This window comes from Mercenaria mercenaria, chromosome 2 (genome assembly GCF_021730395.1).
Source record: "Mercenaria mercenaria strain notata chromosome 2, MADL_Memer_1, whole genome shotgun sequence".
NCBI classification, from domain to species: domain Eukaryota; kingdom Metazoa; phylum Mollusca; class Bivalvia; order Venerida; family Veneridae; genus Mercenaria; species Mercenaria mercenaria.
The window spans coordinates 50,463,453-50,483,990 of record NC_069362.1 but is presented as its reverse complement, the minus strand read 5'-3'; the positions used below and the strand labels follow the sequence as shown (position 1 = coordinate 50,483,990).

The following is a 20,538-nucleotide window of genomic DNA, read 5'->3' as shown; positions in this document are numbered from 1 at the left end:
AACTCTGCAATTTTTTTTTCTATAAGAACCTAACATGCCCCATGCACAACTACTGTTGGTACTGATCACTTGTGTGAAGTTTCATTAAACTGTGTCAAGGGGATGAGGAGAAATGGTGTGCACAAGATTGTGTCTATGTATATAGTATAGTAACAAAAAAACAAAGTCCCATAACTCTGCAAATTTTTTTTCTAAAAGAACCTAACATGCCCCATGCACAACTACTGTTGGTACTGATCACTTGTGTGAAGTTTCATTAAATTCTGTCAAGGGGATGAGGAGAGATGGTGCGCACAAGATTGCGTCTACGGACAGACGGACAGACGGCCAGACGGACAGACAGACAGACAACCTGAAACCAGTATACCCCCCCTTACAACTTTGTTGTTGGGGGGTACAATAAAATGTAGCTTTGTGATGCTGCCTTCAAAGAAACATAATCTTAATTATGACTTATTATCAATTTAATTTACAAGATTCTGGCCAACTAGATAATTTTTTGTGTCCGAGACCTCCGGTACTTTCCAGTAGAAAATTTTGCAAGGAGTGGAAATATAATAGGTCATGGTTAACGTATGATTCTGACATTAGACCAATGTACTGTTCAGTGTGCAAGGCAGCGAATGTGACAAATTCATTTGTAAATGGGTGTAATGTATTGAAAAAGGAAAACGTGACATATCACGAGCGAGCAAAAGGCGAGTTCATTTTTTTATAAAAAGAAAAAAAGGTGGCATTAGAATAAATCAATATAGCACCCTTGTTCCCCCCATGAGAATGTTAATTTTCCTACACGCGGAGTGAGTGACGCAATGCACTTTTGCTCTGGCCAGAGTACATTTGAAACAATTCAGCTGACGACGCATTACATGTCTCAAGTTTAAATGCCGATTTTGTAACGAATTGGCCATAAATTCAAATAAAACTTATATGTTTCGAAAGGGGACTCGATTCCTCATTGATTTGTTTAAAGTTATCAAATAATATCCAAAATTATGAATTTTCTGGTGATGTAAGGTTATGTATGTACTGTGCACGATTAACGTGTACCATGCTACAAAAAACTCAATATCTTTACATAACTGTGTTCTGTGATTTATCATCCATTATTTGGTCCTGATAATTTTCATGTCACAAATATTAAACAATCTGAACGTCGAATTATGTTGACTACCACATTTGTTATTTACACGGATCTAACAAAGTTCACAGAATGTTCTGATATATTAAATAATGTATTAGATCTAAATATGATTATATCAGAATATTCTATAAACTTCATTGGTAAATCTGCCCAGACCTACGACATTATAAATTTTGGTATAGAATAACTGTATAATAATACGGGTCATCTACTCTGCATGTCCAATCATCCTATGAAATTTCAACATTCTAGGTCAAGTGGTTCTCAAGTTATTTTCCGGAAATGATTTTACATGACCAGGCCCTTGTGACCTTGACCTTCAATAGACTGACCCAAAAATCAATAAGGGTCATCTACTCTGCATGTTCAATCATCCTATGAAGTTTCAACATTCTGGATCAAGAGGTTCTCATGTTATTGATCGGAAATGGTTATCAATGTTCAAGCTCCTGTGACCTTGACCTTTAACAGAGTGATCCCAAAAACAATATAGATCATTTACTCTGCAGGAACAATCATCCTATGAAGTTTCAACATTCTGGGTCGAGACGTTCTCAAGTTATTGATCGGAAACGGTTTTCGATGTTCAGGCCCCTGTGACCTTGACCTTTAACAGAGTGACCCCAAAATTGATAGGGTCATCTACTCTGCATGACCAATCATCCTATTAAGTTTCAACATTCTGGGTCAAGTGGTTCTCAAGTTACTGACTGGAAATGGTTTTCAATGTTCAGGCCCCTGTGACCTTGACCTTTAACAAAGTGACCCCAAAATCAATAGGGGTCATCTACACTACATGATCAATCATCTTATGAAGTTTCCACATTCTGGGTCAAGTGGTTCTCTAGTTATTGATTGGAAATGGTTTTCAATGTTCAGGCCCCTGTGACCTTGACCTTTGACAGAGTAACCCCAAAAACAATAGGGGTCGTCTACTCCAGCAGCCCTACAACCCAATGAAGTTTGAAGGTTCTAGATCAAATGGTTCTCCAATTATTGATCGGAAATGAAGTGTGACGTACGTACCTACGGATGGACAGACAGGGCAAAATACCCAGAGGGGGGAGACATAACTATTGACTGGTCAACAGCAAAACTAAGGACAGGTGATTTATATAAGGATTCGCTTAATTATAATTATTATAACCGGTTTACACACTTTCATTGATAAAACAGGTTCAAAAGTGATGATGTAAAATACAAGGAGTTACACGCAAAAAACAAACAGAATGATACTGTGCTTTATCATGTAAATGTAAACCTAGGTAGTTTTTAGTGTTATATCTAACTTTAACTCTTCTTTTAAAGATAACACTTCTGAATACGAAGGACCTTAGAAACCAATTGTGTGGTTATGGTGAGGGAAAGGGTCCAGTGCTCATGTTGCAGCACTTGTCTACAATTAAGCTCACTTCAAAACCCTCAAGACGAAGGCAGTGCCAGATATCATATCTAAAACATCTTGTCCCCAACAGTGGCAGATGCCTCCTAGAACTCACAGGATTAAACCCAGGAATCTGACAGATGTAAGATTTGTGAAACCAATGGCAAATGCTAAGAGACCTGAATCCTGTATATGTAGTGCACTATAATCCAGTGAATACTGAATTTCCAGACATGTCCCTTATTTCTGGTCTGCAAAATATATTGCCAGTGCATGATGACAAAATACAGCTACTCCAAGTTCTGCCAGACAACTTTGAAACAATTTAGAGACAAAAGAGACTGTTATTGGTAGTGTATTGTTTGGAAGCAGCTTGTATCATCAGTTACCAGAGCCAAAGTCAGATGGCTCAGTTATGAGAATTAATGACGGCAGTGTGTTCCCAAGATTACCTTTATTAACACATGACCTAACAAAACCCTACCCTACTGCCTTAAATGAGGTTGAAACTTTGTTTTTGAATGGATTGGATGTGACATTAGAACAATGCATGGAAATAGAAATTAACTAAGTTATCAGGCAGAAACTGTTTTCAGGGCTCAGGCCCCTGTGTCCTTGACCTATTAACCCCAAAAACTACAGGGTCATCTACTTGATAAACCCTATCATACCACTAAGTTTGAAGGTTCCGGGTTAAGTGGTTCAAGCTATTGGATGGAAACTGTTTCCATGTTTCAAGTCCCTGTGACCTTGACCTTTGACCCCAAAAACAAAAGGGTTCATCTACTTGATAAGCTCATTCATGCTAAAAAATATGAACGTTCTTGGTCTAGTGGTTCCCAAGTTACTGGGTTGAAACTGTTTGCTCTACAGACCAGTCGATTGACTGACATACCGACCTACACGACAGACAGGTACAAGCAATATAGGTATTTAGAAAGCATGGTTCTATGACATCAGGATGATGTCCAACAATTTCCATCAATGCAACATATTTGCCGACATTTTCAGTTTCCAATTATTAGTTCTCTTTCAGGGAATAAGATTTAACTATGTTAACACCCTGTCATGATCCTGCATACACTAACAAAACATGCCCACAAACAAGAAAGATTAAGTTGACAGTGCCTGATACTTACACAAACAATTTCCAGTATTATGTGACCAAAGTGCTACAGATCCATTTCAAGTATATGGCAGCATCCCTGACCAATGCTAATTTTGTGCTTCATTTGTTTGTAGATAGAAGCAGATTTGACAGTTTATATAATTCATATAATGAAATTAATATTCAGTGAAACTTCTCTTAACGGAAACCCCTGAATACCAGACACACTTCCAAAAATTAACAAATTTTGTGTTCCTGATATCACGCTTAGGGATGTTGTTATCGTGAAGAAATAGCTTCGGAAAAAGCCTTGGTAACAGATTTGTGTAATGATAAATAACATAGAAATCAATACTGAAAATGAAAGTAGTAGATCGGTATTTCACAGAATTAACATGTCTGTTCATTATTTAACTATTTTTTATTAACAGCGAAAATAGTGGTGGATATAATGAAAAATGTGGTGTAATCAATAAAAAAAAAACAGGATTCAAATTTGAAAAAAATCAGTGTACAACTGTAAACAGTTTGAACACAGGTATCATGATCCTGTATAGGATGAAAATGATCAAAATGAAAGTGGACTGTCCAGCCAATCTGAGACTGGAATACGAGTGATGGTGAAATGAATACAGGTAATGAAACAAGAGATCACAGAGTGCACCAATGCCCACCATTGAACCAGTTTTGAATGTTCCAAATTTCAAGACTAGCTCAAAATCCTAAAAGTTGGTAACTATGTCAGAATCCAGAATGTCAAAATCAAGGTCAAAGTTCATATTGGTACACAGAACTGTGCATGTGGTCCATGCATGTGGTCTATATTTGAAAGGTGTACCTTCAAAAATGTGAAAGTAGGTCACTAGGTCAATGTCAAGGTCAAAGTTCATTTCGGTACACAAACCTATGCATATGGTCCAAATTTGAAGGCTGTAGCTACAGAAATGTGAAAGTATGTCTCTATGATCTAGACAAATGGATCCAATCAGTAATTCAAGGGCCATAATTCAAAAGTGCCTCAGCAGATTTGGCTAGTTATCGAACTTGGCCGAGGTCTTATGGTCAAACACATTTTGTTCAAGTTTGGTGAAGATCCGATAAGAAATGTCCGACTTAGAGTGCGGACAAGCTTTGTGACAGTGCTGCCCAATGAAAAATGACTAGTTTCTCTGGATGGTCTGGACGAATGGATCCAATTTTGGTAATTCAAGGGCCATAATTCCGAAGTGCCTAGGCCGATTTGGCTAGTTATCGAACTTGGCCGAGCACTTATTGGCAGACACATTTTGTTGAAGTTTGGCGAAGATCGGATGAGAAATGTTCAACTTAGAGTGCAGACAAGCTTTGTGACAGACAGACAGACACACAGGCTGGAGTAAATCAATATGTCTCCCACACCAATGTGTGGTGGGAGACATAAGTAACCTTGACCCTAAACAAGCGAGATGATGCCATTAATGAGTTATATACAATTATTATTTTTTTCTTATCATGGAAACAGAGAATGCACATATAATTACTTATTATAACTAATAATTAAACCCAGAAAGCTGAGTACTAAACAAATTATTCATAAATCTACTTCGGTAGTCCATCCAATGCTGAGGTGTAATAGGAAAATAATCAACAACTTGAATCATTTTCTCATTAGTGTGTGCAGACTTTATGACCCTTCTACAGGTAAAGCCATAAAAAAACAATTAACTACTTGGAGGTCCGCTGGATATAAAATTATATTAGAAATCAATATAAACAAAGGGCCATAACTCACTCAAAAATTGTTGAACCAGTCTGATTTTTTGGGGACACAACTTGGTTACCAATACATCATTCTGACAAAGTTTGGTCAAAATCCCCCCGGTAGTTTCTGAGGAGATGATATAACAAGAAATTGTTAACAGATGGAAGGATGGACCACGGACGCAGAGTGATTTGAATAGTGGAAAATCATCAAAGAGGAAATCGGAATGTAAAGAGAAATCATGATTCTCTTCCTCTTCAAAAAATTCATAACTTAGGAAACAAGAGCTTGTAGATCACAAAATGCCCCCCCCTCCCACCCCCCCTTGATGCATTCAGTAATTGCACAAGGAACAGAAATTATTCGGTCACTGTACACAAAAGTTCTATTTTTCTGGGTCAATGTGACCTTGACCTCTGACCTACTGATCTCAAAATCAATAGGGGTCATCTGCTGTCATCAGCAACCTCCCTATTAAGTTTTGTGATCCTAGGCCCAAGACTTAGTGTTCTTAAGTTATCATCCAGAAACTGTTTAACTGTTCCGGGTCACTGTGATCTTGATCTTTGACCTACTGACCTCAAAATCAATAGGGGTCACCGGCTGATCATGATCAATCTCCCTATCAAGTTTCTTGATCCTAGACCCAAGCGTTCTCAAGTTATCGTCTGGAAACGGTGTAACTATTCCAGGTCACTGTGACCTTGACCTTTGACCTACTTATCTCAAAATAAATAGGGGTCATTTGCTGGTCATGATTAACATCCATATCAACTTCCATGATCCTAGGCCCAAGCGTTCTTGAGTTATCATCCGGAAACCGTTTAACTGTTCCTGATCACTGTGACCTTGACCTTTGACCTACTGATCTCAAAATCAATAGGGGTCATCTGCTGATAATGACTAACCTCCCTATCAATTTTCTTAATCCTAGGCCCAAGTGTTCTTGACTTATCATCCAGAAACCATTTAGCTGTTCTGGGTCACTGTGACCTTGACCTTTGACCTACTGATCTCAAAATCAATAGGGGTCATCTGCTGGTTATGACCAACCCCCTTATCAACTTTCATGATCCTAGATCCAAGTGTCCCTGTGATCATCCAGAAACAGACTGGTCTACATGCCGACCGACAGACCAACCGACATCTGCAAAACTATAAAACCCTCCTTCTTCGAATGGGGGCATAATAACTGATGATCCTGTTGAGTAAATTAAAGACAAGCATAATCCTAAACCTGAGAGCTGTAAGGGATTAATGGTTGTGAAAACTAATACTATGAAATGGGACACTTTGTCTGGCACTTATATAAAAAAACATCAGTTTGCTACAGATAATGTCTTTCAACATCATTTCACCCGAATGTACCTTAAAGCAGGATCAAAGGTTACAGAACTGAGTTTGGAGACCAGTTAATATTAAACACAATCTTGAAGTTGTACAACAGAAAGGCTGCATTCATAGACTGGTCTCCATACTAAGTATTATAACCTTGGAAATAGGTCCAAGATACCACAACTTCCTTGTCATAAAGCTCCTGCATCTTTTGGATCAATTCCATGCTCTATTTTGGTATTATCCAATAGCATTATTGGACTGTTCTCGATACTAATATCATAACCTTGGAACCTGATCTCCTGCTTGGACATCCGAAGAAAGCAATTCCTTTTATGCATCAGATCATGCTTGATTTCACAATATTGCATGAAAGTTAACACATCTAGATTACACGACCTTGACTAGTATCATTTCTTCAGTGTAAATAATCCACTCAATTCTATTAACAAAGCAAGATGCACATGCGTGTTTAAAATTGAAATATTTACATACATTGTTTGTACACAGCCAGGTATGTGTACCCTACTTATCGCACCATCATGCCTCTTATTACAGTTCTTCAGATCACATTATCTAATCACTGTTTTAACTCCATGTTTTTCTCATTTTATGAACATGTGTTCTTATGTTCGACACAATATTGCAACAAAACCCTATGAAACACTACAGTTTACTTGTGATCACTGTATAGACTCGTCCCTGAATGCTAGACAGACCACAGCTTTCTGATGACCACTGTACTCCTTCTTAACTTCCCCGGTATCCACACTCCACAACCGTGCCATATTGTCTGATGATGCTGAAAAACAGATCATAGTTCAGTTAACTTTACATAAAAATAGTCAGGGCACCAAATAATTTACATTTTTATATCCAACTATTGTTACAACCACTGGCAAACAGCTAGGTATAGTAAACAGGATCAAATTGGCCAACTAAAGCTCATGCTGAGGAGGTTATTACAACCTCCATGTTGTAAATTAAGTTGCACATTTAATACTCGTCCATCTGTCTGTTTCTTCTCTAAAATATATACAATAATTGCCTACCTGTGATGATATATTGTGAGTCTCCACTGAATGCACAATCCCACACCCATCTCTGAGAATTTTCTTTCAGTTCTGTATGCAACGTCAGATCGGCTGTTTTCCAGATTTTTGCTGAATTGTCTGCTAGAGTTGTTGCTAATAACCTGTATTATATGGACTAGGTTACTACGCATTTCATTAATTAATAAGATGTGTGTGTGTGTTCAGGTTAAATGTCTTTTTCAACAATTTTAAAGTCATATAAACGACGGTCACCAATAAGGTGTCTTTAAAAAACTTTAGAATGAACAAAGATGCAAACAAGATTATCATATTGATGATTAGCCTACAAGTGCTCTGTACCAGGAACAGAGCTACTAGTACAAATCTGTCAATAACTTTCTAAGTCTATATGGCAGGCAAACAATCAAATCATACATATTGCTAATTTTCTGACATTTAAGAGCAGTTGTCCTACTGTGTTAATCTGCACTTTGTTTTGTCAACTAGACTTAATTTATCTCATACACTGACTTTTCAATTTTAATGAAAGCGGAACTCCAGGTAACTCTCTATGCAAGTTTTTCAAAAGAAACCATTCTAAATCCCAAATGGGTTTCAAAACCACTGTAGCAAGGAGCAAGTGGTTATAAGTCAATTATCGTAACTTCTCAGTCTTGGGAGCCATACTTTTTGATCTTATTGGCTGAAACTGCTAACAAGCTCATAAACACTGTCTAGTAATTGTTAAGATATATATTGTGACATACAGTTTCATACAAACTGTATGAGGAATATTGGTTTTCACAAAATGGACCTGATCTGAAAGACTAACTTTACCGTAGCATTACACAGTGTATGACTGGCATGTAAAAATGACATAGCAACTTACGTAGAATCTGGACTAAAGAGACATTTGAGGGCGTATCTGTTGCTAACTGTTATATCTGATTTTGGATGTAGTTGTGTTGGCTCTTCTCTTCTGCCTCCAGTCAATGTCCATATATGGCATTTTCCCTGCAAAACACAAATGTCTGCACATAAATTTCTTGTGATTAAAATGGTAAAATAAACACCTGTCCACTAAGTAAGAGGTGTGTTAAAAAGTATCTGGAAAAATGCTTTAATATCTGTATTTCTTACTGTATATTCCTGAAGTTTAAAATACAAGACAGATTAGATTACACTGAATGTAAATATTTCAATCACATATTTCAAAATATAAACATTATCTATTTATAGTTTCAAAGGCAATGTCACTACCACTAAAGTGGCCCAACATCATTTCATAGTGGTCAAACAAAAATTTTCAGGTGATTACAAAAACATATGCTTGCCAAACAATTTTATAAAGTCACATTTACAAACTTACGTTGAAAATAAGTAAGAAGCAAAAATTGTTTTAGCAAGAGACACCACTGTGATGATACTGCCAATGGGACTAGCATTTACTTACTATATACTATTCAACTTTTGCTAAGCAACAAAGTTTTTAAGGGGTATATTTTCAAGAATAGTTGCATTACGGGTATATGCTCATATATGCCTGACCGATACAACAGCTTAGTTCTGTACTGGGGGTAATCTCAAAACCTTGTTTAACCGTTTGGTGAAAGAACTATAAAGAAATCTTGTAAACCATCTTTATAATCTAGTATGAAACCTTTGGTGCTAAGCAATAGTTGAGTAGTATATTTATCCAAAGAAAAACTAGAATTGTGTCCATAGGACATAGATACCCAGACATACTGCGCCATCCTCTAAATAACAAAGGTTTTAGAACAGACCATCTTCACATAAAGGATGTTCCACTAAAAGTTTGAATCAAACTGTATTCAGAGGTTGTGCATCTGATAACTCTGAATCCATTATTAATAGTGTGGAAGGAGTTGGACACAAGATTTTTCTCTATATTCTATATAGTAAAACTATTAACAGGCCATAACTGCGGAAAAATAGTCACAGAAAAATTTGATTCCTCTATGGTCATCTGCACATATAGCATGTTCAACATACGGCATGTTCATCTGTAAAAGTTTGAAGCACGTAAGTGGAGGCATAAAAACATTATATCAAAGTGTGAAGTTGTCAGAATCGTTCAAAGCTAGTTAGAAATCTAGAAACATTAATAAGGTTTTAGGTTAATGGGTTGCCGAATTTAACAAGCAAATGAACTATCTCCTGCTGAACAGGATAAAGGTTGCACCCTTGAAGAAGTATTATCTGCCTAAACAAAGGCTGAACTTTAGCACTTAAATACAATTGAATTTCTGAAAACTACACATTCTAAATTACTGATCAGTTTTCTATATTTAGTAACAATGACCTTTTGCAAAGCTACCTGATTAAGCAAAACAAAATTTGGTCTCTAAGAAAGGTACCTATTTACCAGCTTTGGTCTGCTTGCCATTCAGAACTTGCATGGCTGCACTGCCCTACAGCAGTTAATACTTCTAACATGTTTTATTGAAGTCCTTCCAACAGTGTCTGAGATATGACTCTGAACAGAAAGAAAATGGAATAAAACACTTTGTAATGTACAAAGGGCCATAAACTTTGTTTAACTTGTGCAATCTGCCCAAAACTTGCAGGATGGCATTTCCCTACAGCAGTTAACATTTCTACCATGTTTTGTACTCCACACCATGCCAAAGATACTGTTTCAGATAGACAGACAGATGGAAGGACAGACAATGCTAAAACTATATCCCTCCTGTTGAAAACAGGTATTAAAGCAAACAAGCAAACATTGATGGAAAGACAAGAGCATGTCTATTTATTCAAACCCAACAAATGTCCATATTTTGATGGGGCCAAAAAATGTTAACAGGTTTATTGGGTCTATGTATGAAAGAAGTTTTTCATGACTTTTAAATCGTAAGAGCTTTGACTTTTGGGAGTCTCAGTAACCATGTTGTTACCAACTCTAAATCACCTACCCGTCAACTCCGTTAGCTGAATCATTTCAAAAGATGTACAGTTCATTTATCATTTATCAGAGGCAGCCAACCAGGGTATAAGTGGTTTTTTCAAGTATATCCCCACACATGAAAATGCCAGGAGGGGTATATAGTCTTCCTCCTCTGTCAAAGACTGGAATGTTAAAACCAACAACTTCTCTGCCAGTATTTACCTTGTTTGTGACTGCTGCCATCATGGTCCCCATGGCATCAATGCTGATTGACTGTATAGAGGCATCTGTTTCTGGTATCTACAATATTAATACAAGAATGTACTGGGTCATTCATACTTTTTACAGTTATCTTTAGAAAGAAATGTGATAATGACAACATACATAACTTAAGTCAACAAAAAAGAAGTTGTTAGTCTTATGAAAACCCATGAAAGTTGAACTCATCAATACTTTGATCCATTATCTATAGCGAAAAAATGTTGAAACATGCCACCTATATTCTACTTTGGATCATTTCTAGATTTTGTTCACATCATTACTTCAGTGGTTTGATAAATTTTAGCTACAGATGATAGATGAAAGTAAATGCAGTTACAATCTAGTCTTACCAACTGTTCATTTTTGTCTGTTTTCAGATCCCATATATGTATTGAACCACTCTGGTCACCTATAAACAATTCTCCCTGAAATTGTAACCTTAATATTATATCATCTGTTCCTATACAGAACTATCATACAGGAACACATACATATTTACAATCATAGAATGTTCTAACTACTGCGAAACATCATTTGCACAGGCATCAATAACTCAAGCATCCATTCTTGATCATGCAACTTAAAATCCTGGTCTGTTTCCAAATATTTTAGTATGTTCGGATTGCTCTAAACCTTGGGTAACTGGAGTGCATTCGAACTTCATTCACTTGAACTCAAATAATTCAAGCACCTCCCTTCGCTACAGCTCATCAAATCACAGAAAGATCCCTGTATAATGTACACTCGAAACCCGTTATAACGCTACTCGATATACCGCGGTATTCGTTATAACGCTGTATCGTCTTGGCTCCCAAATTTTAGAGGATAAAAAAAATCAAAAATCAAAAACAAATAAAAAAAACCGCTGATGTTATTTAATTTGATCATAACCAGCGTTAAAACTACATGTACCTGTGTACATTAACACCTTTCCATGACAACTGTGACAAAAATCAATAATCGTCTGCTAGCTTACTTGTTTGCGTATCGCCTTTGTTAAAGTTTCAATACATGTAGACCTGTGACAATTAGGCAATCAGTACCGTGTCAAAAATTAAATTGTTTGCATTAACAAGCGTGGAAGATCGGTAAGTGAACTATCAAACCGTTTAAGTTTGCACCAATTAAGCGGATGACATTAACACTCAAGTGAATAAAAATTGAACAACAGGCCCAGTTTTGTAATAAAATGCAGCCGTTTTTCATAATCAACATTCTCAGTTCGTCGGAACTTGCGAAGATTCGATGCACTGAAAGCCATATTGAGAATGTTCTCCCTTTTTAATATCGTATATTAATGACGGCGATTAACAATTTTCTGTCTTAATTATCGATTTTCTTCATGTATTCAAAATTATTTTTTTAAGACTGTCCGCGTTTTTTCTCTTTTAGTTACATAAACCCCCAGTGCAATTGCATTTCTCATGACAGCGCACTCCTAACACAGCGTTATACATGTTTACTTCAGGGATAAACAATTTCAACTTTCTTTTAGAAATCACGACAAAATGAGAAGATGACACAGCGTTATAATTCTTTTAATGTATTTTTCAGTAGCATTTAAGGTAAATAAATGTCCCGTTTATACGATTCTTATTTCTTATTAACATAAAACAGCGTCCAAAATACGTCTAATACATTACCGATGGGTGGGGTATTGCATTTACCGCTGATACGATCAACCCGAGTTATAAATTTAACCCAGCTAGATCCGCGGGTCTCGAACCTTGGACCCCGATGACAGCGTTATAACGGGGTCCCAGTGTATATCGTTTCATCGCTCAAACTGCCAGTAACTTGAAACAATTTTGATGGTCCCGTCCAGTTTGAGAAACAACGTTGGTCTGTAACTCGTTGATCTCCCTGCAACCTCAAGTAATCAGTGTTTTACTATATGTATATTAGACAGATGGAAGTAGTAATTACAATACCTATCACTACTATAGTCAGTGACAGATACCCTCAAAGTGGAATGCTAGGTGACTTTGTTGTTTCTTATCCTTTGGGATCATAGAGTCAATTCAATGTTATTATTAAAGTAAGAGTTCTGTATCAGCTGGTGCAAGCGTGTACGAGTGGTTTTACACATTTCATTACCACTCATGTTTTTATGCTTGGTTGTGTTCTATGATTTCAAAGGATCTTATAAAAGATTTTAATGATACAATGATATAAAACACACTTAACATCTGTGGAAATAGGTTCATCTAAATCCCTTGTTAGAAAGTACAGTCCAACTTTGTACACTCGAACTTGTGGGCCCATGAAAATATGTTCCAGCTATCAGTAATTCCAGCCAAATGAGTTTCCAGTAGCATCATTTATAATAGAGGTCAGACTTACCAGAGAAACACCTAAGAATTTTAAAGGCGTACGCTAGAATTCCTGTATATGAGATGGGCAAATTTTTTCCCAATAATAGAATTTCTTCAAGCTTTGGATAATGAAGGACAATCATCTAAGAAACAACAAGGAGCTGCGTTCAATAAACGCTTGATGCCCCCAGTGGCATCCTTGTCGATACAAAGCAACCTTAGTTCAAAACGAGGTCAAGTTCAAGGTCAAGGTCAAACTGAGGTCAAGTGATGTCTGAAGATGTGGAATGGTCACAGGTTACATCTGCATTAATATCAAGTCATTCTAGTTAGGGGTATTGATGCTAGACGAAACGGTCCCATTTGGTTAACCTCATACGGACGAACAAACGGACGGACAAGACAATCACTATATGCCTCCCGCATCAGTAGATGCTGGGGGCATAAAAATATGCAATAAAAGTCATAGGTCACCGGTACTGAAAAAAGAGTTGTCTGTACTTAAAAACAGCATTTTCCCTAAAAATGCCATTTTCAAGGGCAGATAACTCTTTTTTATACCAAATTATAACTAGAGTTGTCACAGGAGTGACGAATTATACCCCCACAATATGGCCTTGTCACAGAACTAAGCCAATGTCAAAGCCGAACTTGCCTGACCTTTGACCTACTGACCACAAAATCAATAGAGGTCATCTGCTAGTCATGATCAACCTCCCTATGAAGTTTCATGATCTTCAGCCCAAGATTTCTCAAGTTATTGTCCGTAAAAGGTTTAAATGACCTTTGACATTTGGAACTCAAAATCAATACAGGTCATCTGCTTGACATGACCAACCTCCAGATTAAGTTTCCTGATCCTAGTCCCAAGCATTCTCAAGTTATTGTCCGAAAACTGTTTAAATGTTCCGGGTCACCGTGACCTTGACCTGTCACCTACTGACCTTAAAATCATTAGGGGTCATCTGCTAGTCATAACCAACCTCCCTATCAATTTTCCTGATCCTAGGCCCAAGCATTCTCAAGTTATCATCTGGAAACCGTTTAACTGTTCCAAGTCACCGTGACCTTGACCTTTGACCTACAGACCTCAAAGTCGAACTTGACCTGCATTTCATGATGTTGCACCGTGTACCAAAATTTATGATCCTAGGCCCAAGCGTTCTCAAGTTATCATCCGGAAACCGTTTAACTGTTCAGGGTCACTGTGACCTTGACCTTTGACTTACTGACCCCAAATTTGAACTTGACCTGTATTTTCTGATGTTACACAGTCATGTGTACCAAAAATTATTTAAATCGGTCAAGCCTTTCATGAGTTATCATCCTGAAACCATGCAAAACCAACGGACCGACCGACCGACAGGCCGCCAAGCTCACTTCTATATAACCCCCCCCCCTCCAAACTTCGTTTTGTGGGGGTATAAAAAGTAGAACCTTTAATTGCCAGTTCACAGTGTGTAGAAAGTTTACACTACTGAGGTACCATTCATGAGTTCAGGCCATCAGTATTAGAGTGATCCAAGGTAGAACAATATGAACTAGAGCTATCACTAAAGGTGATGAATGTACCCCCCGCATGCACTGACACAGTACATTGCAATTTGACGCACCAAGATTGCATAATTATGTGGACTGTATGTATATAGACTGTATGTATACAGTATAGTAACAAAAAACAAAGTCCCATAACTCTGCAATTTTTTTTTCTAAAAGAACCTAACATGCCCCATGCAAAACTACTGTTGTTACTGATCACTTGTGTGAAGTTTCATTAAACTGTGTCAAGGGGATGAGGAGAGATGGTGCGCACAAGATTGTGTCTACGGACATACAGACGGACGTTCTCACGAAACGGTATTTATGTGACACCCCCATTGTTCTCTCTATTGTTCTATCAGTCACATAAAAAGAAAAAGGTCACATAAACAGAACGGAATGAATGACATCAAAGAGAAAGTACCGTTATGAAGTCACTCAACCATCATTTCCCGGGCAAGGACAGACGGACGGACGGACAGACAGACAACCTGAAACCAGTATACCCCCCCTTACAACTTTGTTGTCGGGGGGTACAATTATATAGAGATTTTTCCAGGACCAGATGTGGACTTCAAGCAAAGGGGGTTGTTCAAGCAATCTGAGGTTGTGAGAATCAAGATGGATTGTAACAGATGAAGTAACTAAATATAGAAACAGACTGAAAATACATGTCTCTCTCTGGGGGCATAAAAGGCTGTAGCAATATAACTATTTATTATACCTCTCTTTTGTCTACAATGATAAAATCCCATTACCCGAGAAGATATTTTGACTATCAAAAACATTTTCAACCTTTCTGACACGTGACCAAGCAAAAGTGACTGTCAGGTTATGTGACCGCGCTGATATTTTGAATGTCATATAAGGGCAATTAGCTGCTTCAATGATTTAGCCAAATGATTACCTCTCTTGTACATGTATAGTAGTGACGTCACTATTCAATGTGTACTTGATTTCTTGATTTGGGTTTTACGGCACACCAACAAAGTATAGGTTATATGGCGCCAAACAGGACAACAAATTTTGATTTCACATCTCATTTACATCGAAATAAAAACATGAGGTATGGAATCAAAATTTGTATACCTGCTGGAATCACAGAGTTACAGCAAAACCAAGTGTTAAGACCCTATTAGTCGCCTCTTACTATCATGCAAGGGAAGACAGTTGTTCCAATTCTTTTCATACACAGATCATCCCAGAGCCACATGGGGTTATTCAATGTGTACATTTAATTTAACAGTTTCATCTTTAGCGCAGTAATCGCCTGTGTACACATCGCCTGTATTCAATGTGTACACGGGCGATTACCGCGCTAAAGATGAAACTGTTAAATTAAATGAACTAAACATTTTTAAACATTTCTATGTACTAAATTTTGTTTGGTATAATAAAATAAATATCATATGGCAGTGTGTGTGACACTGATATTGTCAACCCTCGAAACAGAATGTCACCACTCGGCTTTCGCCTTGGGTGACATTCTGCCCTCGGGTTGACAATATCACTGTCACACACGCTGCCATATATTTATATAATATATACCTGATTTGGATGTAAACAGATGCAATTCACAGCTGCATTCACTTGAAATATCCTCTGGCATTGTAAATTTCTTGACCTACAAAGACTGATCAAAACCAGTTTATGTTCCTCCTCTACACTACAATCAGCTAGTGGCATTTTCTTAGACATCTATCAAACATGCTTCAATAATCTCTGATGTCACCGAAAAAACATGGCTGATTACTTAACATACAGTTACATCGATACAGTTTTCAACTGAAACTGACAAAGGTGGCAGATTTTAAGGCCTGCAAAGAGGTATATGTTTGTTGCCATAATTAACATTCAGAGTCTGTTGTGAACTTCAGGAATCCATTACAAGGAGATGAAATGAAAACATTAAAATCTATTTGTATCAATATTACAACTCTTTTTATGAATAATATTACACTTTGGTAACAATGACTGTAAGACAAGTCTACTTAAAATAAGTGAATCCCTAATTTGGAGCCAGGGGCAAGATTTAAATGAACTTGGTTTCAGACACATGTTTACAGTTCAATTGCTTTATAGTAATATATTGCAACCAACCAACACAAGTAAACACTGGTGAATACCACACATCCCTATTTAATTTTTAACTTCCTTAAGTTAGATAACATACCTCAGATCCCAAATCCTTGCAGAGTTATCTTCCCCACCAGTATACATCCACTTTCCCTCTTCGTGAAATCCTACAGCTGTGACATTTTTACTAATTCCATCATAATTTACAACTGGTTTTGGGTTGTTTGAATTGAGATCATACATACGAATATGCTGGTACCCTGCAAAAAAATATTTCTAACTGTTTAACTCACAAGTAAGACTACGACTAGAGAGGTTTTACATGCTATATAACAATCCTGTAACGTTTTATAACTCTTAAGTCAAACACTTTTTGAAACACATGTGAAACAACCATGTATGCCATTTATGCATATCTTTTTAATATCAAATCAACATCGGTAACTCTGGCCTGACCGAAAGAAATTCCAAACAAAACCCTAGGTGCACAACTTCGCATGCCCAGTCATATTCCTATTATGTTTCTTGTTCAAATATGTTTTAAGATACATGTGGCACAAACTTTTATGCCCTTTATAACAATGCAAATTTCTGACTAAATCAAAGGCAGTAACTCTGATCTGGCTGTATAAAATCCCAATTAAACACTAGGTGCGCAACTTTGCATGCTGAATGACATGACTCTGGGACAAATATTCAACACAAATTCGGACAGACGGACATTCTTCGAACATTTTTAAATTATCACAGTATCCCCTAAGTGATCACAATTTGTATGGCTGATGGACGCACAGGGGGCCAACCAAAGTCCCCTCTGGTGAAACGCCAGTAGAGAACGTGTTATCATATGTCATAATTATATCACTATCGTGAAACTTGATAAGCTGAAACTGCCTAAAAATGTAAAATAAAATATGAAGTGTTGACCACTAATCCAGATTTATACGGGCAACAAGTCCTTTGTTGTCTTGTAAACTAGTATGTTAGTTGCATGGGTGCTTAAAAAAATGCATAAAGTGAATATGCAAAACCTCTTCAAGACTATGTACAAAAGCTCTGCCAAAGCAGGGCAATATAAGCCTGAATGGTTACATCAGAGGATGGGAGCTTGACTGTTGAAGCCCAAGGGACAGGAACAACAAAGGAAGAAATTCGAAAAGAATTCTTAGTCCACAAAAAAAATCTTTACCAGGTACAGGTCTGTCAAAATAACCTAATAATTGGAGATACCATCCATGTTGTACCACAGAAAAGTGGTCTTGGTTTTTCCCTCTGGCCAATAATAAAAATGTTTCAAAATAAGCTACTTATAGTAACATAAAAGGGAAGTATTTCAAGTTTTTTATTGTAAGTGAACAAAAAAGGGCTCTGTCAAACAAAACAAGAGGACCATGATGGTCCTGAATCGCTCACCTATCTCCACATGACCCAGTGTTCAACTGAGTATGACATCGTTATTTCTATTATTTGACATAGTGACCTAGTTTTTGAGCACATGTGACCTAGATATCATCAAGATAAAAAAATTCTGACCAATTTTCATGAAGATCCATTGAAAAATATGGCCTCTAGAGACGTCACAAGGTTTTTCTATTATTTGACCTAATGACCTAGTTTTTGAAGGCACGTGACCCACTTTTAACTTGACCTACAATGCATTCATTTAAAACAAACCAACGTCATATCCCGGTTACAATCAGGATACCGTGTGAAAACAACAAGTTAGTTTGTCCCATCTGTTCATTACGAAACTATTTGAAGGCAAGACCGAGTCTGGAAGGCCCACTATTTGTTCACAAAAATGGTGATCACGCTACTCGATACCAGTTTTCGGCTATATTACGCAAGTGCATGTCTCATTCCAGGTTTAGGGCTAATCATTTTCAAACTCACAGTTTTCGTATTGGCAGGGCTTCTGACTTAGCTAGTAGGGGAATTCCGGGATCCGCCATTATGAAATTAGGTAGATGGCGGTCTTCTTCATATAAGTCATACATTCGGTTTTAACAAGGCATACGTCCAGTAATAACGTCACTCTTGAATGGCTCTTTCTGATATCTGGGTAGTCGGGGACTCTATCCCTAACTGGGCCGGGTCAAGAGCCAGTGACAGAGACATGGTCAACTTGAACTTACCAGACAATTTGTCAATCGTTTGGTGGTGCAAGAGAGGGATGGGATTGCAGGACCTTATGCACGCCATGCAGCTGCCGGCTCTGTTTCGGAATTCCCCTAAGGTAATTGTCATACACGTTGGGGGAAATGACATGACCAAACATTCTGTAAAGTTCTTATTCAAACTTATAAAGGACTCTTTTGAATACATAAGACAAGCCTTTCCTGAGACCCGAATACTGTGGACAGACATTTTACCACGGCTTCAATGGGGAGTCCCGAACGATAAATTTAGGAGCATACAAACGAAACGTAAATGGATCAATCAGTTCAGGCGCAGTTCGGCGGATGAAGTACTTAAAATAGACATCGATGTGCAGACACCGGGCTTCTTTCGTGTCGATGGTGTTCATCTTTCGGACGTTGGTCTGGAATTTTACTTGGATTCTTTAAGAGAGTGCCTTTTAAAACTTGTACTATAAGAATTTTGGGGAAAATAAAAAGAAATTTGAGTCGTTTCTTTTTTATTTCGTGGCGGAAAATTCTTACATCTGGGTGCGACTGAGGACATGCCATACTGAGCTGTTAATAATGTCAAATACTAAATTCTTTTGCATACTCATGGGTCCCTGACCAGCCGCCGCCATTCAACGGGGTTGGTGACACTCATGGGTTCAAAAATTCAATTTTTCTGGTTCGTTTTTTCGAGCATATAAGAATTGGCTAGAGAGCGAAAAGGGCTAGGCGTTCTTATAGTTGCTCAACCATTTACATAGGTTATATTTTTTACATTTATGGTTATTAGGTTTATGTTGCGCTAATGGTGTTACCTTGGTACTAACAGTTACCTGGTTCGTTTATGGTACATGGAAGTACCTGGTTTTGGTATGGTACCAAAGGGGTACCTGGTTCGTATATGGTACATGGTGTACCTGGTTATTGTATGGTATCAAAGGGATACCTGGCTTTTGTATGGTACCAAAGGGTACCTGGTTCTTGTATGGTACCAAAGGGGTACCTGGTCCGTATATGGTACATGACAGTACCTGGTTCTTGTATGGTACCAAAGGGGGTGCCTGGTTCTACCTGGTTAATCGTAACAAGGGTTACGGGGATAGTTTATGGCATAATGCTTGTGCCATAGTTTTAGCGCAACAAGGTTCGAATTCTTTTAGGCATGCCCTGGTCGCTCCCTTTGTGAGGATTTTCAACTTCATTCGCCATTTAACGTTTGAAGTTTGATGCCACTATGACCGTCTTTAAATCCACACTTACCCAAAACGAAAAAAATATGGTATTATATAGTCAGAAGTGTTCTTGCTTTCTTTTAACAAAAGGTTTAAGTTATGTGATGGTACGTCAGTCCAGAAATTGGTCCTAGAATAATAGAGATTAATTCTTTCTATTAATCTTGTTTATTCTGGCCAAAATCCGAAAGTATGGTTTAGTTATAGTTTAGGTTTAGTTGCCACAACGCTGCATCGTTGCTATGGCTAGTATCGCGAGAATTCGTAGCAGACGATAATTTAAATAAAATTAAAAAAAAAAAAAAAAAAGGTCACGTGTTTACTATACTTCC

General features: G+C 37.5%; 1 protein-coding gene across 1 annotated transcript in view; it reads right to left on the bottom strand.

The window, feature by feature from the left end:
- Window positions 1-7,388: 7,388 nt before the first annotated feature.
- The window catches only part of LOC128555113 (target of rapamycin complex subunit lst8-like), a 494,046-nt gene continuing 480,896 nt past the window's right edge, over window positions 7,389-20,538 (bottom strand). Inside the window, exons 2-8 of the mRNA XM_053536571.1 lie at window positions 16,943-17,105; window positions 16,318-16,393; window positions 11,266-11,340; window positions 10,877-10,954; window positions 8,636-8,760; window positions 7,765-7,907; window positions 7,389-7,514 (exon numbers count right to left, since the gene is read on the bottom strand). Of these exons, the coding sequence (XP_053392546.1) occupies window positions 7,396-7,514; window positions 7,765-7,907; window positions 8,636-8,760; window positions 10,877-10,954; window positions 11,266-11,340; window positions 16,318-16,393; window positions 16,943-17,088 (762 nt within the window). The 5' untranslated portion in view covers window positions 17,089-17,105 and the 3' untranslated portion in view covers window positions 7,389-7,395. The remainder of the gene's footprint in view (window positions 7,515-7,764; window positions 7,908-8,635; window positions 8,761-10,876; window positions 10,955-11,265; window positions 11,341-16,317; window positions 16,394-16,942; window positions 17,106-20,538) is intronic.